The sequence below is a fragment of the Zeus faber genome, assembly GCF_960531495.2.
Source record: "Zeus faber genome assembly, chromosome: 21".
In the NCBI taxonomy this organism is placed as follows: domain Eukaryota; kingdom Metazoa; phylum Chordata; class Actinopteri; order Zeiformes; family Zeidae; genus Zeus; species Zeus faber.
In genome coordinates this window covers 11,813,213-11,841,210 of record NC_137208.1, presented here as the reverse complement: position 1 = coordinate 11,841,210, position 27,998 = coordinate 11,813,213, and the positions used below count along the sequence as shown (strand labels likewise).

Below are 27,998 nucleotides of genomic sequence, written 5' to 3'. Positions count from 1 at the left end.
ACGGCAGAACCCTCAAAATGTCTTTTTAAAATGAACACACAGGAAAGAAAAAAAAAAAAACCGAAACGGTATCGCTATGTACAAAACTACTCTTCATGCAGCGGGGGCTGTGCTGGGGGCGGCGGAGGGTAAGCGAGCGGGGGAGGAGGCGGGGGAGGGGGCGGAGGAGGATTTGGGGGCGAGGAGGCGGGGGGCGGCAGGTGGGAGAAAACGTGAGCGTGCAACGGCTGGGGCAGGGGCGGGTGCTGGGGGGGCGCCGGCGAAAAGGCCTGGTACCGAGGCGGCGGCTGGAAGGGCGACGGGGGTGAGGGCTGCGTGTGGGTCGGGTGAGGGCGAGGGGGGAGGAAGGGGTGAGGGGCGTAGTGGGAGTGCTGCGGGGGGAAGAAGGCGTCGGCGTGCGGGGCGAGCTGGTACGGGTGAGGGAGGTGCGGCATCTGGAAGCGGGGGGCGCCGGGGGGGAAGCAGGGGGGCGGGGCCTGGGCATCCGGGAGGAAGTGGGCAGGGTGAGCGGCGTGGGGGGGCGGAGCCTGCGGCAAGAAGGAGGGCGGGGGGGCGGTCGAGCAGGGGGTCTGCAGGAGGGGGTAGAAGGAGGGCGGAGGCACTTGGGCGGGGTGCGGGGAAGGGAAGCGCAGCGGAGTGTATTGCTGTGTGTATCTCCCCGGGTGCGCGGGGCGGCGCCCGGCGTCCGGCGCCGTGGGCGCCCAGGGGTCCGAGTCCGGGAGGAACGGCGCCGGTCGAGTCCGGGCGTCCGGGAGGTCCCGCTCCTCCAACCGGACGTTTGTCTTTTGGCGTTTTGAAGCCTCGTCTTCTTTGGGCGGCTCCCACTGGGAGGCGGCGGCGGCGGCGGGGGGGGGGGACCGGGGGGAGATGGAGGAAGACAGGGCGGGGGGAGGGGGCGTGGGGTGGCGGGGGAGAGAGGAGGAGGTAGAGAGCGGAGTGGAAGTGGAGGAGGAAAGGAAGCGGGAAGGGGAGGAGGACGTGGAGGAGGAGGGGGGAGACGGAGGGGGGGACGAGGACTTGGGCGGGGGAGGAGGGGAGGAGCACTTGGACGAAGGGGACGGAGGAGGGGAGGAAGACTTGGACGAGGGGGGAGGAGACGGAGGAGGGGAAGCGTCACCCAAAGACGTCGCTCTGCCGTACGGGTGGTGATGAGGGTGGTGGTGGTGGTGGTGGTGACGGTGGTGGTGGTGGTGGTGCGTCTTGGGTTTGGCGTCCTGCTGCGGAGGGAGCCCGGGGGGAGGAGAGGGGAGGGAGGGAGGGCGGGTCTCCCCCTCGCCGCTGCCCCTCCTCCTCGCCCTCTCGTCCGCCGGGCGAGCGAGCCGAGGAGAGAGGGGCCCGGGGCGGAGGACGCGGCCGTCCTCTCCTTCCGCCTTGACCTCCGTCATTCTCTCCTCCGTCACCCCCGTCTCTCCTCCCACATCCTCCTCCTCCTCCACCTCCTCCTCCTCCACCTCCACCTCCTCCTCCTGGTCTCCGCCGTGGTACTGCTGGAGGCGGACGTGCCAGGCCAGGCTGCTGACGGCCGACACCGTCTTGAACTGGTGCACCACGTTGCGTGGGATGAAGTAGATCTCGTCGTGGCAGAGGCGGATGCGGGCGTAGCGGATCCCCTCGCGGCGCAGCTGGTTCAGCTTGGCGTCATCCACCCACTGCACACACTGGGGAGGGAGGGAGAGAGAGGGGTGGACAGAGTAAGAGAGGGGGGGAGAGAGAGCTCGAATGAAAGGTGTAAAACGCACGCAGCGGCTTCAAGGCGTCACTCGCGTCGACGCCGCATTTAGACCTTTGTAACTTTCCTGCGGCAGACTGCCTGTCACTTACGGGCTAAAAGAGAGATGCGGACTTTGACACGGATGTGAGCTTCGTGGTCTGAACTATTGATCCGCGTCAGAAATGTGTGCGCCCGCTCGAGGCGACGTTCTACCAGGGAGTTTGGAGAGCTCACCTCGGACCGTGCACATCTCTTCAGCGTTTCGCATTTACGAGAGCGCTGCAATCCCACGTTCAGCCACCAGGTGGCAGTGTGCCACACAGAGATCCACAGTGTTACAGGAGTCTTTGTGTTAGATCGAGGTCGCAACATTACATCATCTGAGGTTATAGCAATTTTAGTACCAAGGTAACATAACCAGTAACATTTAGGTATGCTAAACATTTTTGATGTCCATTTGTGAAAATACTAAGGTAATAGCAGTTATCTATTAGTAACGGCTGCTGGTGAAACCTTCGTCAGTTTGGCAATATCCTGTGTTACATGCCGACTGACATCCACCCTGACAGATGTTTCTATTGTCATGGTGTGTGTGTGTGTGTGTGTGTGTGTGTGTGCGTGTGTGTAATATGTCACCTGAGACAGTGGAGGTTCATGAAGGTCCAACTGTAGTCTCTGAACTACATCAGGGAAATCCCCAGCATGAAAACATATAACATCTTTGGTTACACGGGGAGGTTGCGAGCTGCAGGAGAGAGAGAGAGCGAGAGAGAGAGAGAGGAGACAAAAGGAGCATTTTATTTATCTAGAAGAGACATACGGTTGTCAAAATACATAGAGAACAGACTTCCACCGCTGCGGCGCAGATTTTTGTTTTGCCATGCGCGTCGGCTCCCCGGCGATCCGTCACTCGGAGCCGTGTGTGACGGCGTGCGTCCCCTACCAGTCTCCAAAGCCCACGGCCTTCAGCACTCCCACCGCAGCGGTGGTCTGGCGCTCAAAGCCCTGGCCGATGTGGTCGGCGTGGGCTCGGGTTCGGTCCTCGAACAGCATCTCTCGGGGCTCGCTGGACCTGGGCAGGTACTGGAGGAGGTTCTTCACCTCGTTGGTGGACCTGCACATGGTTTAAAATGGCGTCAGAGGACGTGATCAAACAGTTGCTGCAGCTGCACCAGACACCACGCACAAAGTAAGATACAACGAATAAAGATATAAAAAGATGAAATGAAAATCTGGCTTTTCACATCAACAGTTCTGAGGTATGATCCACACAATGGACGTTTTCTTTTTTGCTATATTTGACCGAAATGTTTAAATTTTTGCCAGTTTAAAAACAGTACGAGATAAATAAATCCTGCCAATTTAATTTGACACGATAAACTGGGGAGGGGTTTTATATTGCAAATTGGAGAGCGCACGTGCACACACACACACACACACACACACACACACACACACACACACACACACACACACACACACACACACACACACACACACAATAACATGAAATTAGCTGTGTCGCCAAACAATAGACAGTACTGCAGTCAGATCTTTATGAGCTCAGTCAGTGCGGCTTTTATACAAAGCATTCGACAGACAGACAGACACAGCTGCGATGAGATTCCTACTAGCTCTTAAATTGTGTCGTAACAGGCTGGAGTTGCAGATAGACTACCAGTTCTGAGCCGCACATCCAACATTCATTAATTCAGAGATTAGGGAAGGGAGAGACGGAGAGAGAGGAAGAGAGATGCAAGCAGACACGCAGGAGTGTGAAGGATGAGAGTGGAGCAGATTAAAAAGACTGTAGACAGACAGAAGACAAACACACAAACGGGCGTGCACACACACACGGGCGTGCGCACACACACGAACACACACACACACACACACACACACACACACACACACACACACACACACACACACACACACACACACACACACACACACACACACACACACACACACACACACACACACACACACACACACTAGAGTGCATCTGAGCTGAGCTCTGGGTGACAGTAATAAATGTAAAGCCAAGACAGCTCAGAAAAAGGCGGCAAATAGAAGAGGGAGGTTAAAAGCGGCGTGTCAAATGGATACAAGGATAATGACTGGATAGCAGGGTTCTGCCATCTAGTGTTTCCTACACAACGCCGACATCCTTTACCCTGTTATGTTGTGCATGTTCCACTATTTCCCAGGCTACGATACACTCTAATCCGTGTTGCGTGGATCTGCACTAGTGTCCACCTGAACAAGGATCCTTCTCTAATAAATAAGACACAAGGTAAAGAACATCTCTCATGGAACACAATTTGATTCCATTCTGATTGTAGAGAGAGGAGGGAGTGGAGAGTGTGGGCAAGGAAAGGAGAATAATAATAAACACACAGAGAAAGAGAGAGAGAGAGAGAGAGCGATGAAACGAGCAGGCAGTAAAGGGACCGAGGGGATGGGAGGATGAGGCAGGGAGCCTCCAGGGAGGAGAGGTAGGGGTTGGGTGTAACGGTAGAGACAGAGCGCAGGGAAGGGTGCACGGACATTTTCTTAAAGCTACAGGGTACTCTGACGGGTGCGTTGGATTACACCATCCACTATTCGGGCGATATCCTGAACCTGTGCAGCAGGTTCAGAGTCTCGCCTCAAGACACGTGGACGGAAAAAGATACCCTTTGAGGTGCAACGCTGAAAAAGGAACAATTCTATCACCATCATTTTTTTTTTTTCCCTTCATCATCTCATTCCGTCCAGTTCGAAGCGGGATGTGTGAACAGTGGCACATTCCAAAACACACCATAACTATTTCTTATGCAGGGGGTGCAGCTCATTTAGGCGCAACGCTCTTCTGTTAACAGGCAAAATGAATCCAACTCCAGCGTCTGACAGCTTTGTAACGAGCTCGAGGCTCCCAAGGACGGAGGCACCAGCTTAAATTGAAACTACGGTGATACACGAAGAGCAGACACGAGAAAGACGAGATTGTTCCTGTAAGAGATTGCACCAAGACCAGGTGTTCGACAAATGTTTTTGGCGCACGCACACCACACACACACACACACACACACACACACACACACACACACACACACACACACACACACACACACACACACACACACACACACACACACACACACACACACACACACACACACACACACACACACACACACACACACGCGCGCTTTTGGACGGTGTCTAGACGACGGTTCAAGTGTCCTTGAGCTGCACCCTTCTTTTAAGTGCACTTGGTAGTCGAGTAATAGAGCACGCGTGCAGCACTAATGTAGATTGGGTGTATTTATAGTGAACGTCTAAATTATTCACACCAAGACATTCACAGTAATAAACCATTACATTTTTATCCGTTCATTAAACTGTTATTAATAGGGTTAAGGTCTTGACTGAGGAGGCTGCACTTCCATTTCTATCTAAAATAATATATAACTACACGATTAAATCTAAATAAAGGGCAGAAATGGGAATTGTGTATTCTCTGTGATGACTTGCTGGTCTGGCTGCCATGTGAGGCAGCGTCCATGTCTCCCTTCTGATGTTGGACTATTAACATAACGATGATCTCATTCAAGTGGTGACACACACACACACACACACACACACACACACACACACACACACACACACACACACACACACACACACACACACACACACACACACACACACACACACACACACACACACACACACACACACACACACCTTAGTTTGTGGCTCTTTGATTGGAGTCCAAGACTGCGTGTGTGTGTGTGTGTGTGTGTGTGTGTGTGTGTGTGTGTGTGTGTGCGCGCTTGCGTGTTGGCAGTAATGGTGTTGTGACAAAGGATAAGCAGATGCTGTAACTGCCTCATCTTGCACTTCTCAGCCACCGCAAAACAAGAGTCGCAGCCGCTGCGGCTTCAACCGAGAGAAACAATCAGTGAGAGGCCAACTTGTTTGTCGTCGTTAATGTTTACACTTCCAACCCCTGTATACGGTCAAACTGATATTTGTGGGTTATCCGTCTCTATTATAGACATCTAATTAAGGCTGTCACGGTTGTGAAATTTTAGCCGATGATTGATTGCAATAAAAGTTATTGAGCGACTAATGAAATGAGTTCTTTTTTATTGGCCCCTTGTATATTATGACTTCTGAAGAAGGGCCATTTATTGGCATTAAAAACCAGAAGAATTTCAGTTAAACTGTTAATTTGTCCCAACCATCCTCTACGTGCCATATTTGGATTTTCTTGTTGCAATATTTCTGGTATTGGTTTGAAATCAACATTTGGCTAACCTGGACATTTGGATGAAAACATACTTATGGAATCTCATGATTTTGCAAAGTGATCGCGATCTGCTCAACTAACTGGGATCGGGTGATTAATAATCAATAATAATCGCGACAGCCCAACATCTAACATACTTCTACAGTGCAGTGTGTGCCAAAAATGTAAAAAAAATCAAGTCACTTCTCCATTACTATTGTTATTTTGCATCTAAGATATTTTCAAACATTAAATATTTATTCTGGTACCAGCATATCCCTGTATGAAGCCAGCCATGATTCATCTGCATCAATATCCACCTGCTGTTGGAAGAATCACGGCAGAGACAATAAATCTGAGTCACAATCTGATTCAATAAATCTGCCACCTCCTCTGACTGACAGCTGAGGCGTTTGAACTCTGTGTGTGATTATAACCGACCTAGAGACAGAAAGTTTCAGTGGTGGTTCTCACCGTTTCCTCTTGAAGGGAGACTTTGGTATGTCGGCTACGGGAATCATCTGCTCCCCTGGTCGGACCCACATGATGGGGCCGTCGTCGCTCTCCGTGGGGTCCATCAGCCTCAGGCTGGAAAAGGTTCCCCAGGGCAGGGTGCGCTGCACGCAGAAGGCAGGTTATGAGTGGTGTTGAGGATGAGACAGAGAAAATGAATGAAGGGCCAATTCAAAGCAAAAAGATAAAAATAAAAAAATAGATAATTGTGAATTGTTGAAGAATATTAATTTATTTGTTAATTTCATTGACTATTTAAAAACTGACCGTGAACCTACCACAGGAATATATCATCTGGGTGAAAAAATGTGACAATGCGGTCCTTAAATTTTGCAGCCTTGTGTGCTTGAGCATATACTTAAGGCTCTAAAGTTTGTTTTAAGATAAGTTTGCATATTAAAGGGAAGATTCAAACAGATTAAAAAAAGATAAATACAACGCAACGTGTTTGAATCTGCTTGAAAACAGTTCCAATTAATCACTGGTCTCACTACATTTTAAATGGAAACATTTGTAGAAGTCCCAGCGTTAATGCCTTAATAACAAAGTATTCAGCATCGAAGATAAGTTAATTACGGCCATACAAACAATGGATAAATTCCTCAACTAAATATGTAACTAGAGGGGAATGGTCTAAGAGCATTTTATCATTAATATGTCCGTGTCTGCATATTTATGATATGCGTTACGAATTTTGTGTGTGCCGTCCTTTATGTATAAAACAACAGAAGCCCTGGATCCAACAAAGTGAAGTAAAAGTTCTTGCAGCGTTGGGTAAGGGCTTGTTTTATACCGCCTGGCGCCATTTCATTGCTTTTCATCATCGCCATGCCCATCGGCTCGGCCCCTCTGCACCACTTCTGACTCACCTTCAGGAAGGGCGACTCCTCCAGCATGCCGAGGAATTCGGGGAAGTAGTCTCCGACCTCCTCGTCGACAGCTCCCACCAGGCTGATCTGCCTCATGGCTCCGGCTCGATAGGTGCCGTGGCTGTAGGTTCTCTTCACCTGGGAGAACCGCACGGGAACACAGAGCATCACATAATGGTACTCAAACGTAACAACCGACGCTCAGAGAACTCTGCCCTGCGAGTATTGTAGGAGTAGATTCTATTCTTTGGTAGAAGAAGCTCTTTTGAGATTGTAGTCGTAAATAATTTGTCTGTTGGTAAGTGAAAAGTTAACGTTAAGAGGCAGAGCTTTACAGATCTGTGGATATAAGATAAGGTTAAATAAATGTTTATTAACCCCCAGGGGGAATGAACAGCCATCGAGGATGGCTGTATATACAGCGCTCTACAGTTCCACTCTATTTCAACCTGGTAGCATTACCTACATGTTATGACCGCTAGGCTGAGATATTACTATAGCCTGCAGCTACTCCTTACATCTCTTTATCAAACATGAAATTAAGTCAGAGAACTTAAGTTGAAACATTGCTAACTCAGGGCCATTACATCATCCTACAGTACAATAACATCATCCAGGAGACTCCTGGGATTGTGTGTTCCATAATTTTGTGCTCATTCTGTGACTTGTTTGAAATAAAATTTCTTACGGGGGGGGGACGACATACATACGTCCAGAACCAGCCATAAACAGTAAACAGGGTTATAGCATCAAAACCGTACTCATACGTATGAATTTGCTCTAATATTATGAGGTGCGCTGTTCAGCTCTCGTTCATGTGCGCCATTTTTGACCTCATGTACACAAAAAATTATATATATATATATATATATATATATATATATATATATATATATATATATATACACACACACACACATATACACACACATACACATACATACATATACACACACACACACACACATATATCTGGACCAATAGAAGAGTTGGTGGCACCAGAGAAGACATGGAGGCAGCAGAGGGAGGGAAAAGCAGCCTGAGCAGCACGAGCGTCTGCCTCCTGGCTGTGGTCCTTCAGCTCACTCAACGACATCATGTGCACTCAGAAAGAGCGGGCTTCTCACAACATTTGGCCTAAAAGGTCAAGGCAATGCCCCTGCTACTCCAGTGGAAAACAGAAATAGGTCTTGTTCCTGTGACGACTTGTATTTAAAGTACCAATAAGAGCGAAATCTAAACATAAATAAGGTAATTATTCGGAAATACCCACGTGTCTCACTCCCAAACGACATTCTACATGATTCAAAATACACAAATACTAAAAATGTGGTTTAATATATAGTGTGTGACTCTCTCTCTCTCTGTGTCATTAAGCAGATCCTTGGCTATATGCCCCCCAGTGAGTCATTGCTGAGAATAAACCACAAGGAGAGAGGAAGGGAAAGAGGACACAAACAAGGAGAGGGAGGATGAGCAGGTAGGTAAGGGAGATTAAAAAAAAACAAAAAAAAAACATGTTCCCAGAAGATAAAAATAAAGGAAGGAGAGAAATTGAGTATTTGAGGGAAGAAGTATAGAAAAAATAGAATGAAGAATAGAAGAGAAGTACAGGAGCAAGAGGGTTGAGAGTGGTGGGCAGAAAAGAGGAGTCTGGACAGGGGGTAAGGCTTTTACTTTTCTAAAATCCATAGGATTTGTCAGAAGCGGTGACGCAAAATTGAAGCGGTTTACCAGAGGAAGACGAGCTAAGCAGGGGTTTTGGTTTGATGTTTAAAATAAGCCATAGTAATATTGTAAGACGGAATTCCCCCCCAAAAAGTCACGATACTAAAATAATTCCTAATCTGATTCAGGTTAGATCTGGTTAAAATATTGAATCAGAAGGTCCACTGCAAACGGCCATTTCTTAGAGAGACTAGAGGAGGTAGTGAAACTGAGCTGGGGTCAGAAGAAGGACAAAAGTGAAGAGGGAACTGTGAGGAAGCTCATAATAATGTTTTACATGAAGACGCTAGTTCCACATCTACCCTACAGCCAACCATGAGAGAGAGAGAGAGAGAGAGAGAGAGAGAGAGAGATATATTGCTGATTACAAAAAGAGAATGTGTTTGTCTGCATCTGCTTAAAGTGCGACTTACAGCAAGGAGCACGTACAAACGTATGCGCACGAGATGTGTTTAAAACATGGAGCTCCCACAGCGCTAGTGACCCAGATACTGAGCTGTGTCCGTGTCTGTTTACATATGCATGGTCTAAAAGTGTGATTCTCCCCATCGAGCTTGGGAGGGGAAAAGCTGCAGAGTAGCAGCAGCAGCAGCAGCAGCTAGGGCTTTGGCTGAAAAACTAATGTGATGAATTAATCATCCATGACACACACGCACACACACCCCTTTTGCAAAGTATCATTTCATTGGCTCATCAAATATTGAATTCAACACACACACACACACACACACACTGTACGGAGAGCGAAGCAAGGAAATGGTAAGCAAGATAATGTGACTTCCTTTAAACTTCCTGTTGATTGTCAACGTGGATATTCTTTTGAGACCAACCTAGTAATACTCCGATCTCTCGCCTAAACCATGTGCGCAATAACCCCACGTTGCACATTTACCAGGGCATCGCACACAAAGTATCCCAAAATGGCACCAACACTTAATACTAAATTAACCCATATGTTGAGAGACAAGCATCAATATAAAATGAATAAATGTCAATCATCCTTTGGCAGCTGCACCGTGGGGGCCGACGTGCCACGTGCGGCACCATCCCCATCTTTCAAGAGCAGTGGTGTGAGCTCTCTCTCTCTCTCCCTCTCTCCCTCCCTCCCTCTCTCCCCCTCCCTCTCCCTCCCCCCTATTATAAGTCTCCTCTCGTTCGGCCCACCCTTCGCTCTCACTCTCTCTTATTTTAAGTGCATCCAATAATTCCAATTGTTAATTCTATTACATCTCCTTCCTCTGTTCTATTCATCCCACTCCCACTGGCCTTTTCTTGCCTATCTGGTTCTATTGTCTCCGACTCATTATGCCACAGGGACTCTCCAGTGTACTAAGTCTATTAGTCTCTTACTGTGTGTGCGTCACGATAAGCCCCGAGCTGCTGACTCTCTCTCTGCAGCACACACACACACGCAAAGTTTATTATACTAACACAAGGACATGCCAACAACAGCAACAGTGTTTTAGTAAAACCCATTTCAGAGGGACTGTGTGCCGGATCAGAAATGACATTAAAATTGTGTTAATAGGTTCACATTTCACACAGAGGTGAGTAAATATCCATTTTTATTTACAAAGACTTATTATATCCCGTCAAAGGGAAAAAGACTAAATTCAGCCCATTGTGTTGAGTACTGGGCGGCTCTGTCAGCCCGTGTCCCAAATAAATCAAACTGCATTAAACTAAGCCACAACTTCCACTGAAAGGCAAAGCGCTTCAAACCACCACCTCAAACAACTGCTGACATAACTTGATAAGGAAAGAAACACTGAAAATCAACCGAGTCACAGACGCCTCATTATCCATTACAACGTACAACTTTGTGCAAGTTCGCACGGTGGCACAGTGCCTCACAGCAGGAAGGTCCTGGGTTCGATTCCCGCCTGGGGCGCTGTTGGCACCGTGCTCCGGAGGGTATCTCCTGATAAGGGGCCTTTCTGCATGGAGTTTGCATGTTCTCCCCCGTGCTCACATTGGGCTTCCTCCATATGACATCATAGGAACCCCCACTAAAAACATGCACAAGAAACATCATCTGACCATCGACGGACATTGAAGTTGGTCCCCGCGCGCAGTACTGTAAGCTGCCCACCGCTCCTGGCCTGCGAGGAAGGACAAGCTTTGATGGGATAAATGCGGAAATGACATTTCACGGCCTCCATCTGCATGTGTGTCGGCCGTAGCTGCACGTAATGCATGTGCTGTGGTGTGTGTGTGTGTGTGTGTGTGTGTGTGTGTGAGACAATAAAGACGAGCTAAACTAGTCAGACAGGTGGTAAATATCAGGCCGCGGTAGCCTGATATTTACCACCGAGTCTGAACTAAGCTAATAGACAACAGAACACAGACACAGACACACACACACACACACACACACATACACACCATCACAAAAGCAAAAAGCTGATACTCCATCATATTCTCTCCTCTTCTCTCTCCCACTGACATGAAAGCAGCATGAGAATCCAGTCGTCTGTGACCGGAACAGAGTGGTTTCCAAACAACAAACAGAAGTATGGGAAGGGAAAGTGAGGGAATCGGAGGATAAGATGAAGAGCTTGCCTTTAAAAAAACAAAAAAACAGCATCCTTCTGTCTGTGTGTGTCTTTGCGTGTTTGTCTTGTTTTGTCAGGTAAGCTTGTTGCCAAGGTCAAAACAAGGCCGTCATGTATGAGACGGAGGACGAGGCAAAGACCAGCTCATTAAGCTAATAAGAAATGCCACTCCAAACTAAAAATAACTAACTAAAAATAAATTGAATTAATTAGTTCAATTACTTAGAAATTCTCATAATGTATAACATGTAGATATCAATATTTAATCAAATTGTGACCCTTTGTACCAAAATCGAAGTGTGAGATCCTACCCAATACTCAGAACTCAATTACAGTAGTGCCCACCAACCTTTATGTTAATTAAATATTTCAGTGCATTTGTGGACAAGATAAGCTGCCGAATGGATCCATTTTCAAATCGACCTTGTTCAAAATGATTGAAGATGATACCTCAAGGAGCCAAGAGCAAACTCTCAAACCCGCCATCAATGGCGTATTTTATTTAAATGGAGCGCTCGGCTAATCGTACCATGGGGAGAGCGCGCGTCTTAAGGGACCTTGCGGATATGCTTGTCGAGAACCGTTTCCCCCTCTTCTTGGGTCTTCGACGTGGCTTATTTGCACATGACTGTTACATGTGGTGTACTTTACGGTGCTGACACGGCGTCAGCCTATGCAAATCAATAAGAACAGGCACGGGCGCACACACACACACACACACACACACACACACACACACACACACACACACACACACACACACACACACACACACACACACACACACACACACACACACACACACACACACACACACACACACACACACACACAAAATCAAGGGGCCTTGCAGCATGCTTCATGAATACCACACTGGGTTTATCATAGTCTCTTGAATATGAAAGGGGGAAGAACTTCGGAAAAGTTTTGAGGCCCGGTGTGTAGCTTGTGTTAAGTGCACTCCCGATGAAAAACACTACAGCCAGCAATCTCTCGGTGGAAACACACCCAGGAGGCAACAAATGGCTTTTCATTACTGAACTACAGTGCACAGGACGACTGCAGAGAAACAAAACAAGCTATTTTACAGTGCACGGAGGACTGACTTGCGGAAAAGACAACACCAGCAAAAGCAAACATTAATTACTACCCTTCATTAATGAAATGTGCTGTTACAGTGAGGCATCTTTGAGGAATGTTGAATTTAGCACCGCAATCTCTTTCGGCAGCTCGGTCTTACACCTCAAAAGGAAAGCTGCAGCAACATATTTCTCGAATTTGCCACTCCCACAGTGCAATTTCGAGAACACAAACACTGGTTCAGTTCTGTACAGTTGTGAGATACATTTGCATTTGTGATCATGTTCACAGCTGGGCAAGTGAAGGTGGCAGTGAGTTTTCTGTGAAATGCAGCTGGAAGCCTGAGCTGACACAGCCTCTTTTCACATCGGAAATCAGTGCTTTGGTGACGTCCGTGTGCGCTTGCTGCTATATTTGTGATATTACCAGAGCGGTGAAGGAAAAACTTGACTGGCAAGGTTGCCAAGCTGCTGTTGTTTATTGACTACACAATCACACACACTTAAACTGAAAAAACTAGAACATTTGCCAAACCGCTGATGAGGAAGGGAGGGTTCACAGGCTCCGCTCTTCGGTCGTTTGCAGTTGCCAGTTCTCTCATTATTTCCACCATTATGGCTGTGGTAACTTCTCCTTCTGCCAAGACCACTGATGTGCTCAGCTGGAACATATGCCTTTGCTTGTCTAATACTTATAGCATTGCCAAAACTGTCACATGCTTGCATGTGTTTACATGTGTGAAAGACAAGGCCACCGGTAACAAAGTAGAGGAGGGTCGCCATTTACTATTAAACACTTTAAAAAAAAGAAAAATCACAGTTTCCAAACTAGGGCTGCAGGAACGAAATTCAAATAGAAAAAATATACATATTTGATATATACATATATATGCTGAAATTGCCATTCAATCGTGTATTTTTTTTAATAAATTAACAATTGATGATAAATGTTTTGCTCACGTTAGAGAATCAATTCACATGTGGTGAGCAATAAACTTCAACATACTGTAAGTTCATCTAGTTTGTAGCCCAGTTAACGCACATTAGAGAGAAATATTCCCGGTAACTGTGTGTGAAGTCCACATCGGTGGAGACGCATGAGCATAACCGGCACGTCCCCCTCTCCTCCGGTGTTTCACTGTGTGTACAAGGGAGAGTGCGCCTTTGACCAGAATGTCCAGTTATTCCACAGATGTGGCGACGAAAGAGGAAATAAACCCGACCATCACAGACGGAGTGTCCTCTAGTGCAGAGGTTTACAACCACGCGGGGCATTTGCCACCGGACCGTGAGAACATGGGCGGGAATTTTTCAGGAGCGACATACAGCGGAGAAGCAGCAGGAAACGGAGTAAATTAAAACCCTCTAGGAGTATTTATTTGCTTTGCTTGGAGGAAAGAGAAAATCAGAGCATTAAAAATGTGACTGGGATAATAGAGGAATATCTGCAACCCAAACCATAACATTTTCAGAAGCAGTGGTATCTTGCTACAGTATTGAGCCTGAGGTTCTGCACAACTCTTTTGTCGTTTGAATGTAAAACTGTAAAACCTACTGCAAACCGGCTACCAGCTCGTGTCTACCTGCTTTTTATTTCTCAGTTGCTCCTGCTGCAATTTTCCACATGATTCTGTTTGTGATCCTCCCTTTTCTCCTCCACAACCCACCAATGCTGTACTGTACATTCGCTAACATCCGCTTGCAAATTCGGCGTAATGCTTGGAGCATTACGCCGAATGTCACCCCTTTTTTCTACTATTTCTTTACACCATCCCTTTTCCCATCCCTTCCGCCACCCCACCCCCAAAGTAACTACGACATTCTCAGGGATATAATGAAAAAATAAAAATAATTAAAAACATGGTTGCTAGGAAACTCTGGTTAACATTAAGATTGGCAGGCTGCTGAGATGGTGCCACGCATATCCATTAACATGTGCACTTGCCATGCATACAAAAACTTGACTTGACTAAATTATTAACTTGCTCACAAGCGCATGTGCCCATTAGCACAAAATCTCCATCAATCTATCTCGCGAGTGGTGTGGATGTACGCTCTCAAGTAGCTCAATTATGTACATGTGCTTTTGCTGGCATGCCAACATACTGTGAAGAGGGCACACACACACACACACACACCGAGACACACACACACACACACACACACACACACACACACACACACACACACACACACACACACACACACACACACACACACACACACACACACACACACACACACACACACACACACACACACACACAGTTGAACTTGGAATAAGCACGCTACCCAGTGAAACACCTCCAGGCACACAGCAATAATCTTTACAGTCACAGTACCAGGTATATTATACCCTTCACACAGATACTGAAGTGTGATTTGTGTGTGTGTGTGTGTGTGTGTGTGTGTGTGTGTGTGTGTGTGTGTGTGTGTGTGTGTGTGTGTGTGTGTGTGTGTGTGTGTGTGTGTGTGTGTTAACGATCCAAGTTACAATTTAGAGCTTTGTACCATTTTGTTCATCAGCGTCTCCGTGTGCGTGTTAAGTGACAGACAACTCCCGGAAGGCTGTATTACATTACGACACTGGAACACAACATTATGCGCACCCATAACTTCACAACTCCCGGCCTCGCATTACTGGAGGAAGTGGAGAGGTTCCCAGAGGAACAACATGCGCGCCCGACTTTTACGGGACTTCAAAGCGGCGTGCCACACATCACGTGGCTTCAAAGGACAGGACAATAAACATGAAGCTCTGCTCTTTCCAGCTCTGAACATGTGCTGAGAAGATGCTGTGGTAATCCAAGATGGGAACAGGGAGCTCAAGCTTTGAATAATTGTAGTTTCATTTACAGCAGGTGGTTGTTCTTGTCGAGTGTAATGATTTGTATAATCTACTTGTAAATAATTGTCGTGCGCGTCTGCCTGATTCAATTTCGGGATCGGTGTGTTTTGCTTGGATGGCTCGTGGGCTGAACCCCGTCAGAGCTCATGCAGATCTGAAGTTCCACACGGTTGTGAATATTTAGAAGAATACAAAGCAGGTCATATTTTAAGCGACCTAGGAGACCCATCTTGGATCCCCGCCTTGTGTCCGAAAGCCACTCAGCAATGAACCTGCTAAAGGATTACATGTCAAAAAGTCTCTCTTCTTTCATGGCACACATTAGGCTTCAAGCTGAAGTTCAAGAAGATGTTTTACCGGATAATTCATTTATACAATGATGCCACAATGGTGATAAACCTGATAAAGGCACCGGCGGGTTGGGATCGGGTTATCTCCCAAATAGGAGCCTTTCTGTGTGGAGTTTGCATGTTCTCCCCGTGCTCACATGGGGTTTCCTCCACCTAACGTCAGTAAGGACCCCCACCAAAAACATGCACACATCATCGTCTGACCAGCGATGGACACTCGTCACCAGGTCCCCGGGCGCGTCCACAAATGCTGCCCACTGCTGCGCCCCCGGAGGAAGTCAAGCCAGGATGGGTTAAACGCAGAGGCCAAAGCATGTGCATGTGCGTGTGTGTGCATGTGTTGTAGTGTGGTGTGATGTGTGACGATTAAAGATTGTTCTTCTTCTTCTTGACCTCCTACTAAAGTTATTTTTTCCCCCGTGAGAACACACTGGAAGGGCGTAGTTTAACAACTGAAGTCCATTTTTTGAGAACCTGCCACTGATAAATTTCCTGTTGCTGTAATTCACGTCACAAGGTCAACCTATGTGTGTGCTTGTCTGTGTGAGTGCATCCTTACCTGGGAGTAGAAGTTTGCCATAGTGGTGGTCTCTATATCCTTCTTTCCCAGTATTTCCATTTTGACGGGGGCTGATGGGAAATTGGTGGAGAAATAGTCCAGGAAGTCGGACAGATAGCTGGCTGCTCCATGGACGATTCCCATTACATAGTTGGCTGCCTGGTAAACACAAATGCAAAAGCATACATTAGCCAACTTGGAATGACAATAGTAATTTAAATGTAATATAACAATATACACACGCAAGTTACTTGGCCTGGAAAATCAGCCATTTGATGATTGATTTTCACACTTAGATAGAAAATGGTAAATTTGAAATCTTTGGAATTTTCCCAGACTCGATATGTAATAGTTATGTAGAACTCGTAAAATGTGAACATAGCTCTCCAGTCCTAACATACCACTCATGTCCCTTTGTTATGGTTTTCTATTCATTTTCGTATTTAATGTAGGCCACATTTTAAAAAATACACATGAACCTCAAAAAAAGTTCTGGCTGCAATTTGGACTCGGGAGGCCTTTAGTATGAACAAAGCCATAATGTGAGTTCTGAAATCTACAACCTAATCAATAACCAATTTCAGGGCAGAGAAAAACACCAATATAAGAAATGGTCCCAGCGTCATTCAGAATGGTTTCAATACCTGGGAGGAATCCTCGCTAAATGCCAGGGTGACAAATTCCTGCGCAAACTTCTCCATCTGGCCGGGGGGCAGCGAGGACAGCTGAGACATGTAGGCGTGCGCCACCAGAGCGCCGCCGTTGGGCTGCTTCTCGACGTGGACGTAGGGGGCAAACTGCAGGCCTGCCATCCCGGGGTAGGTGCAGCGCGGCTGGGGTTTGCTCGGCGGACTGCGGGGGGTCTTGGCAGAGGGCGGCGGGAGATGGGGGGAGTTGGGAGGAGAGGAATTAAAGAGAGATTTGGACGGGAGGGGAAAGGAGGTGGGGGAGGCGGGGAGGTGGGCGTTTTTGTCGTTGTGCAGCAGAGGATGGACGGGGAGCGGGGATTTGAACGGCGAGGACGAGGGGGCGGACAGCGACGAAGGCGAGGGGGGTAGGAGGAGCAGGCCAGCGCAGGTGGTTTGGCTGGAGCGGTGGTACATCTTCACCCGCTTGTGCTTCTCCCCGTCTTTGTGTTTCTTTTTCTTTTTCTTCTTGACTTTCTTGATCTGCAGCTCCTCCGAGTTGATTTTTGATTTCTCTTTTCCACCTGGGTGGAGGGATAGCACTGGAAATGAAAAGACGACACAACAGCATACAATACAATATTACATTAAAATATATATTTTTTACGAATACCTTGATGTTAAAAATGTCATGATATTTTGGGGATGATGATTAGTGCTTTGAAAAGATATTGAAACAAGAGAAATGTGATTAAAAAAAAAATCATTTATGTGGCAATAACCAAGCACTTTCGCATTGATTAGAAAAGTCTATGAAGTTCAGAAAACTGCATTACTTACTGTAATGCGGCCTTAAAGACAACATTTAACTATATCACAATATCATGATAACCAAAATGCCAGATGACATCTGGTCTCCAATTTGATATTACAAAAACATATCGCTCAGCTTTATGTAATACGTAGCTCTAGTTCTAACATGAACCTCTTTACTAATATAATATCAGAAGAGGAGTGTTGGGATCTTCAAATAGACAAGCAGTGTTTCCAGCAGATTTCAACAGATTTAATTTTAAATATATATATATCTTGATCTTGCAGCTCTGAAAATAGTTATACTGTTTGTGCACTGTGTTTCATTAGCATGCAAGTCAGTAGCTAGTTCATGCTTGTCCAATGCTTATGTAAGAATGCACTCTTAACATGTAATTAGTGAATACACCCGTGTGAGTGTGCGTGCGTTTTGTGTGTGTGTGTGTGTGTGTGTGTGTGTGTGTGTGTGTGTGTGTGTGTGTGTGTGTGTGTGTGTGTGTGTCCGCTTCAGTTGAGGTACTGCTGCCTCAGCATAATTCCAGCAACAGCTGCCGTCCTTCCTAGGACAAACACACACACACACGTTCGGATACAGTATGCGCAGGCGTACACGTGTATGAAAACACACCTCCAGTCTAATTTGCACCCTGCACACGTCCGATAGCAGTTATGGGAGGACTGGGAGAGCATAAATAAAAGGCAGGAAGGGAGAGACGGAAGGGACATGAGAACGTATGCAGCTCAACCCCGAGCTGCTAATCCAAAAGCTCTCCACCACATCAAACCCCCAATTCACCACACACACACACACACACACACACACACACACACACACACACACACACACACACACACACACACACACACACACACACACACACACACACACACACACACACACACACAGAATTACTACACCCAATAGGTCCCTACATCTCCGTAACATAGATCCCTGTAACAATGCATTGTCTAATAACACCAAATTTTGTAAATTATAAATATATTGAACAAGGGTAATAAGTGGACACTTCTCCTCAAATTCCTTATACCATTCAAGTCAAATCAGCTCGTTTACATCCACACAGCGCTGAACACAACCTGGAGGCCACAGGACGGACTGAAGGAGGATCTATTATAGTCAATCTAATATTCTTACTCAACAACTTCCTGTTCCGAGATGGGTCATCGGGACTCATTAAAAAGTCCACCGTGAATGTTAAAGTGACTCCGATTGGTGTTACAGAATGCCCCCACTTCACATCATTTTTATGGAGCCCGTTTCTCACGCGGACATACAAGCTCAGGCTCTCACACGCAGACAGACCCACATGTCTACAGTGCGAGCCAGAGAGACACCGAGACAGTCCCAGTCTATATCAGGTCGGATGAGTTCTCGCATGGACAAACACACGTAAATACGCGGGGCTGAGAAAGACGCGTTGGCAGTACATCTGTCTCAGTGTCAGAGCGGCTGCTCGCTGCTCATCGATTTCCTATAGCTGCTATTTTCTATTTTCTGCTCTCCCTCACACGGCCTTGGACTGCAGAACCCCTCTCACCGGATGAATGCACGCTCGCAGACTTCGTCACTCTCTAAGACACACATGCTTCTAGAGCTCCTTTCCCAGATGGAATCCATAACATGGCTGGATGATAAATATACGGAAAAGGCAGTAAATGGTCACTACCTCATTGGCCTCCTTTACGGAGGAGTTCCGTATGGAGTCTGTTCTCACTTAGATGACTGTTCTGGATACATAACGCCGTTCCCGTGCGAGAGGTGTCTAATACCACGCCACGCGAGACGAGGCAACAGGATGGGTTTTTACACCAGCGCTTCGCTCCCAGTGTCCCCGCGGAAGCTTCCCTCCGCTGACGGAGCGGGGACAGAGCCCCCGTCCCCGGACGCAAAAACCCGAAACCCAAAGTTATTAAACCAGTGTGATGATTTTCAACCTGTCATACACCATATGCCTGTTCATTTCGGAGAATGAACGTTCTCCAGCCGTTCTCCGTCTCCGCTCGCTCGTGCCCTCCCCAGCTCCGCGCTTGTGCCCGATGTCCCCGCACGGTTGCACGGCACCCCTCACTGTAAAAGACACGTCCGGGATCTGAGTGGCATTTTTAAGAAGGAAAAGAATAACATTTAAGAATATAAAGACCTGTCTCCGTAGAGACTGGAGGTGTTTCAGTTTCTCATCTTTGCAGCCGAGTGACTGTTTGGATCGGACTCGCCATTTTTCTGAATGTTTTTTCTTCTGGAAAACAAATAATTATTTTTTTTATATTTGTATGACAAATATTGTTATAAATATTGCTTTATTTGGATTCGGCGCCACCCCTACTTTACGGAAATGTTCCTGCTTCCATTCCTACATGCTTCCATTCACAGCCGTTTGCCGGAAATTATACTACTTCGATAGTGAGGAAATTTACAGAACGACTTTTACAGAACATCCACACCAGCTCCCACTACCACAAATCATATATCACAATATTTTGACAAAATACCTCAAATAGCGATTCCATTTAATAATTTTCCGGGGATGACTATTGGTGCTTTCATAATATTTACACAGAAGAGAAACAATCATTACTAAAGTGTATATTATAACCAAGCAGAACAGCTAGAACAGTATCAAGTTCCAAATTGCACTACTTTTACGGTTTAACCCAAAAACTATTTCTATATTTTCCAGAAAAAAAAAGGAGGCAATTTTCTGTCCCATTTCTGTAAACATTAAATGTTGCTCTCTGTGACCCCCCCCCTCTCTCCCTCTGTTGTTGTCTTTCGCGCTGTCTTCATCGCAAGGCTTGTCTTTCCAGTCTGCAGAGGTTTGGAAGATTAAAGTGTCTGAGCCAAATTATCCCGGCGTAAGCGGGATCTGTAGCCAGCGGCGCTGATGCTGCCAGAGCATTCTGAGGGTGCCGAAATGTCAAAGCGCGCACCCAGAACAACACTGTGTACGCGCTGGCTCCGTCAATGGAGCTTTACAACACTTAGAATCTAGATCAATATTAGCAAGCTGATGTGCATCGGTGCGTAGGACTAAGGGGTCGTCTTTTTTTGGAAACACAAATGAGCTGGTGACAAACGGAGATTCACTTCCACGCAGGGGCTCGGATTACACACGCGGAAGCCTTTCAGCAAAGACAATAACATGGGACAATAAGCAGATGGGGGGAAAAAAAAAATAATAATAATAAAATTCATGAAACAAAGACCGGTGGGAGAATGACAGAAAAATAAACTCACAGACCCGAGGCATTCAGGCAGAAATAAAAGGGGAAAAAAGAGGTAAGTGCAAGGAAAGAACGAGAGAGGAAGGAGCGCAATTGCCTTGGCTCATCTCTCAGCTTCTAGTGTTTCAAGGCCTGGAGACCAGACGCTCAGCGAACCACACCTTCCACACACGCACACGGTCAGTGGGCCAGTCTAAATATACACTTGCGGTGCCACCCGCAGTGTGACGACCCGTTCCAGCAGGATGCGAGGGTCCACTTAATGTCAGGGATCGAAAATTCCTTCAGACATACGTTTCCAAACATTAAGACTTTCCATTAGAGTGTGGGTGCAGGGTCTACCGTTGGTACATAAATAAAGCGGCACCAGTTGGAATATCAAAACAGTCGTTTATCGTTTTTCCAAAGAGTTGAACATAATCGTGGCATACCGAACAGCGCTGCTTTTTATATATCCGTACTGAACACAGCTGTGGATAAAGCAATTCACCACACATCCTCTTTTCACAATTATATTCACTTTCACCATTTTCCTGTTTTTGCACTATAAACTAGGCCAGTTATTCTCATCTTGTACCTACTAGTATGTTGTGTTAGTGTTTTTCAGAAACAAATTACACTAATCTTCTCATTACCATGAATATGTTTTGAAATAAAAGCTAAAGAATTTAGCTTTGTATCCCTGTCAGGGTGGTTCAGGCAGAGTGGTGTCTGCGTTGCAGCTTTTGTTTTGACACCGACGCTGTAGAGCTTCTGGTGTTTGCAGGCACGCGAGGTGACAGCAGAGGACGCCTGTTCTGCTACCCCTGGCAACAACCGCTGCCAAACGCAGTTTGCAAATATTCGTTTTCTGCTTGGGGTCTGACATTTTTAATTTATCTTTTTCCCCCAATCCCGGCCTTTTCTACAATGTGGAAGCACTTTTCTCCAAACGATTTCTTTGTTTGACACGACCTGCCTCCACCACATCGTTCATGCTTGTTTACATGTAAACATGTGGGGAAAGCACAAGACCTGCGCTCCATCAACGTTGCCTCAGTTAAGACAATCAGTGAACCTGAAAATCTATTCTGCCGCAGTACAAATAATACAGCCGGCATCAACCATATAAAGCCAGAAACCACCCCTATCTGTGTGTGTGTGTGTGTGTGTGCGCGCGCCCCCACCTTTTAGTGGCTGCTTCACCTCTCCGTTCTCCCTCTTGATCTCGTTCATCACCTTGTGTTTCTTCTTCAGCTTCTCTTTTTCCTTCTCCTTGGCCTTCTTCTTCTCCTCCCGCTCCACCTTCTCCTTTGCCCTCTCCTTGTTGGAGTGCTCTGAAAGCGGGAAAAGGTCCGACGTCAGGTCAGACGTTAACTTGTGAAACCCCAGTGGTTGCGAGGAATACAGGACTACGGATTTCTCGACCGTAGAGGCGGAGGCGCACGCGCGCACTGGTCGACTAGCGCGAACATGTTATTGCCCTCCATTGATTTAACTTTCCTCTTAAATCAACACTCACCTCTAGATGTCTACCCTTAATTATCACTTTCACGAAGCATGCAGCGATACACAAAGTCAAAGCCCTCCCCCCGGCACTTGCCGCTACACAGTACCAAGTGCAACACGGAACCTTTTTGTTAAATGAGATGGCTGCCTTTGAAGACCTGGTGTGTTTATCAGGTCCAGTAATTGATTTATTCACAGATTTGCTGAAACAAAATTCAAAAGCAGAACATGATGATGAATAAGCGGAAACGTTAATTTTGTGGCGGGGTTTCAGGTATCATAACATCAACCATTTTAATGTGCACTGGTAAAATAATCCGGGCACAATATCAGATCCTCACTTCTGAGACATGCCGGAGAAAGTCCTGCATGAGAACCGTGTTAGTAATTCTTCGATAATTTGCGGCGCTGCTTGGGTTACAAACAGCAGCGTGTTTCCCCGGGTTTCCGAGCCGCACTCTGTTGCCACAAACCAGCCCGAGCTTATTGTCTGCCTCGACGCGCTGAAAAGCAATTCCTTTCCTGCGGCAAAGAGTTCATCAATCCACACAGCCCAGCTTCCCTCTCCAGGCTCCAGTCGTGAGATGACCTTCCCCACTCCTGGCAGGGAAGTAGACGCTGCATATCAGCAACAGCGAGCTACAAAGCGTTGCTTTAATAATCTCAATTCCTCCTTTTCCCCTCCTGAATCCTCCTCACTCTTAGCTCTATGTGCTACAATCTGTTCCTGTGTGGAGGCAGAATCATTTTGAAGTTGAACATTTCACATTTTTCTTAATTCCCCTTGCAGTCCTAATAAAAAACAGCCCTGTGGATATATTTCAACATCTTTTGTCAGGGAACTTCTGGTGTAAGAATTTAATCTTTTATTATAAATGGGATTTTTTTAGTACCGACTGAATACTTAAATACAGTTGCGGAGTGATATGGATACGAATAAACACAAATCACACAGACACGCACAAAAGATCTCAGGTAGGAATGTGTTCCTGAAATAAATTTGTTCCTAAACACAATAGGAAAGGGTGGCAGAATAGAACACAGGCACACACACACAGGCACGCACACACACACACACACACACACACACACACACACACACACACACACACACACACACACACACACACACACACACACACACACACACACACACACACACACACACACACACACACACACACATACATACACACTTCAGAGCATCTGGTCCCCTCACCTCGAGTTGAGATGGGCAAAAAATACATTTGTATATCATTGCTGGGATTTTTTATTTTTTTGATTCAGTATTCTTTTTCAAGTCTATTATTCTGCCTCCTTTGATCCTTTTCTAAGTTCCTCTTATTTCCCCCCAAATAGAAGTCCTTTTTTTAAATACTTTTTTTTTTCTTTTTCCCATTATATTGGTTTTATCCCTTTTTTTAACACTTTGAACACAGCCGGAGCGGCCCTGAAAGGAGGCAGTGTGTTTATAGCTTTGCGTCTGTGGGAGTGGGCGTGTCAATGTGAACACAGTGGGGTTAGATGCACTGTTTTGGACGATCAAAGGAGGAAACGCTTTGAAAGTAAGAAGGCTTAAAGGGAGGCCGGGTGAGAATTAGAGGTACATCAATGGCAGCTTTTTACTGGCCGAATCAGAGTACTGAAAGGATTAATTCCAGAATGTGAATTGAATGTGACTGAACGACACCGTTAAGTGTCAAGATTATCTAGAAGCTAGATATGCTCCTTGATTTTAATTAACAGTGTTCACCACAAAACATGTTTAAAAGCACAGAGCCGCGCGCCCATGTGTGACACCTTGAGATGTTTTTGTTTTTTTTCCCTTCTTGGAACACAGTACCGTTTACTTTCAACTTCATCAGACAGGCATTAAAAGAATTTGACGATTGCATGAACGATGATTGCCTCTCGTTGGCGTGACCTTTACAAATGTTAAGGTCACTGATTCAGATCCCTGAATGGCCCGTGTGTCCCGTGATACGTTCTTGGAGCAGGACGTGGAAACACAACCCGCCACTTAATTGCGGGTTCAGGGCAAGCGGCGCGGTGTTCAGCCCTTGTTTCTAGTCTGTGCAGAATTTCCAGATATTTCTCATCTTTGGCTCTGTGCCAAAGTGAGTCCAGGTCAGAAACAGAAGCACTCTGATTAGTGAGCTGAACATTTGATCCAGCCCCCGCCGTCTGTCCATGACTGCTGCTCCACTTACCAGTGCACAAATGGTTCAACCGCAGATTTCCTGCAAAAAGGTGTCAAACTTTAGGATTGCAGATCTGGCACAATGTGACATGTGAAATGGGATTTGGTGTTAATGTAGCTGCTAATATGCGAGGTTGTAACCACCAAGTTATAGAGCCTAGATGTGTTTCAGTGGTTGTTCATCATCGAGTCATGTTGGTGTGCCGAACAGCAAATTTTTTTTATTAAAAGAAAATTACAGATTCAGAACTATTAGAACTACCTTGAAATTTTGAATTATATTTTAATTGGATTTAAATTGTAGTGCGCAAAGTCCTACAGTTCTCCGCAAGTAAAAATAGTTTCAAATGTACAACTGTAGAACAGTAAATTGAAAAAGGTCACTGAGACAGAGGAAATAGCTTTGCACTATCGATGCAAGCTGCCTGCACAGTTTAGCAAAAACTGAAAATGGCTGTATATTAGCTATGGGGCAAAACCAGAGTATGCGGTACCTTTAAGCACAGTAAGTCGTTACGTAAGTAAAACATTGGATTTTACGGTATTGATCAGTTAAATAAAACAAACAGGCCTACATCAGGAACAAGAATGATTAACAGGGATCCTGAAACTTTAAAAATGTCCTAATTCCTCTGCGTTCCCAGCAGTAGAAGGGTGCCATGTTTAACACTGCAGGTGGTGTTCAATGTTTCAAAGGAGACAAAAACGCTTTGAAACTAAAAAGGCCAAAAATGACAGCCTCAGTAAAAAATGAAAACCATCAGCTGTATCATCTAATGGTTGAGTGCAAGAATAAAATCTGCCGGGTTACTGTCTAAGGTGTTTGCAGCCTTTGTAAATGAGAACACATGGTTCTAGAGAGAGAATTGATTGTGTAAAACACAGCATTACAAGGGGGAGAGCAACATGTAGGTCGAATATATCATTTAACCATGTTCCATAAAAACTAAAAAAAAGGTTAATAAACAATGTTTAATTATTAAAACGGTGTTTTCCACAGCACGTCTAACAACCCTCAGTCGATTTAAGAGCACTATTTTGGGATTATGGCAGGTCGACGGAACAGTCGTCTTTTTTTGTACTGCGCCTGACACTGTCTGCTCAGAACATGTCATGACCTCCTATGGAAAAGGGCAATACTGACATTGGCAACACACAAACCAAATCACTCACACTCGCACGGACAGACAGTTTGTGACCCCGCTAACGTCTGAGACCGAAACCAGAAAAAGGAAGCATGGGCTTATAAACGCAATGGCACAGAAGCGCACACACAGCCAGACATTTTAATACCAAGGGGGAGGGGGGGCAGAATACAAAAACCTCCACTCTGTCAGATTCCTTTCCTGAGACAGTGGCTGCAGTGAGGGGTCCACGCTGCACCAGGGGTGTCACGATGATTGCATAACCATTACATCCCACAATGTGTGTGTTTTCACCCAAATGTCAGACTTTTAATCCAACGCTAGAAATATCACAACAAAAATAAAGCAAGTTGGGTTATAGACGTTCCCGTTGACGAGAGTTTAGCGTTGGCATTTATTTAAACAAGTGTCATGTTATGTCAATGACCAGATACTGTGACAGGGGCGTCACATGGTTAAAAACAGACGATTAAATCGCTCAATCGCAATTATTCGGATGACAATTAAACGTCAGCTAAATTGCCATGACAGTGACGGTCGTAGGCCACGCAGTTTAATGTTAAAAAAAAAAAAGAAAAATCACGTCAAACACGTGTTACTCAGATAGTAGATTATGGTTGGTGTATGGTTGGATATGTGTCGTCCGTCTGAGCGTTTTACAACAAAGTGAATGAAAGAGTAAATACACACTACGCGACAGGCTGAGATGCAGGGTAAACGCCGCGCACCCTTGCCTGGATTATTTTTTTCGGGGGGAGGGGGGCGTGGTGCTGTACCAAAACAACACTTCCCCTATAATGGCGGGCGAATGTCACGTTGTGACACCGACCAGTCGGAACACTTGAAACCCCACAGGCAGCGCAATTATTGACCGATCGGCGATACTAAATCGAGTCAAACGTCCCGATCAATTAATCGAACCGTGGAAATGACACGGCCGCTACAGGGTTGTGTATTTATTCGGTAGCGTTGCGTCGATGTTGGGTGTTAACGGCGATACGTCGCGCTGTGTAAAATACACTAATATCGGGCTTTTGGGTGATTATTATTATTTTTTGCCTGGATACGAGCGAGCAGCTGCTATGTGGGAAAGCTTCCCGGATCTCGGGTTCACCAGGGGGTGAACAGGCTAGTCAGAGGCGGCCCGAGGCGGGGAGACTGGGGACTCGCTTGACAAAATAGTCACTCCGGCGTGGAAGTGATAGCGGGGGTCCAGACTCCCGGTTTCAAAAGGCGGCGCGGCTCCCTTTGCGCGCCCGACAGAACGGAGACGGAGCCGCGGTAAGCACGCCAAACCCGGACCACACGCCGTGGGTTTTGTAAACACCAGCGGGGCGACCGAAAAAAAACCCCCAACTTTCTACAAATCCGCTTCAACCGCACTGGAAATTGTTTCTTTCGAGTGGGGGGGGGGGGGGGTGGTGGTTGTCCGGGCCTACCTTTCTGGAGCGGAACGACTTCGCCGTTCTCCCGCTGCGGCGCGCCAGTGTCATGGTTGTTGTTGTTGTTGTTGTTGTTCACGCTGCTGACGCTCGGGCCGGACGCGCTCGTTAATTTGTGTTTCCTCTTCGCCTCGTCCCCGCACTCGCTCCCGGGCTTCCGTAGCTCTCGCTCCCGCCGCTTGTCCTTCTCCGGCTTCTTGGTCTTGGCGGGCGCCTTGTGGAGGAGGAAGTCGCTCTGCCTGAAAACTTTGTGGGTGTTGGCGAGCGCCGCGGCGCCGTCGCTGCCGCCGCCGTTCGCCTTGGTCGGAGCCCACGGTCCAGGCTTGGCGTGGCTCCGCTCGGCGGGCGCCTGGAGCTTCTCCCCGTCCCTCGGCGGGACTTTCTTGGGCTTGACGCTCCTCTCCTCGCCGCGGGGCTTCTTGGGCGGTGGCGGGTGGCTCTCCGGGGAAGACTTGAGGACCGGGTTTTTGCCGGTGGTGACCGCGACCGCCGTCGCTGCGGCGGCGGCGGCGTCGGCGAGGTGAATGGACCCCAGCGAGTCCGCCAT

At 46.7% G+C, this 27,998-nt stretch overlaps 1 protein-coding gene across 1 annotated transcript; it reads right to left on the bottom strand.

The window, feature by feature from the left end:
- Positions 1–86: 86 nt before the first annotated feature.
- Positions 87–27,998, bottom strand: LOC307246627 (uncharacterized protein; the record flags this gene model as incomplete). The annotated part of the gene is made up of 10 exons (XM_080022613.1): positions 87–824; positions 1,296–1,658; positions 2,348–2,456; positions 2,655–2,825; positions 6,468–6,610; positions 7,376–7,513; positions 16,495–16,653; positions 17,139–17,704; positions 22,343–22,492; positions 27,449–27,998. The coding sequence occupies 10 exons, from the start codon at positions 27,996–27,998 to the stop codon at positions 87–89; spliced, it is 3,087 nt and encodes a 1,028-aa protein (XP_079878739.1).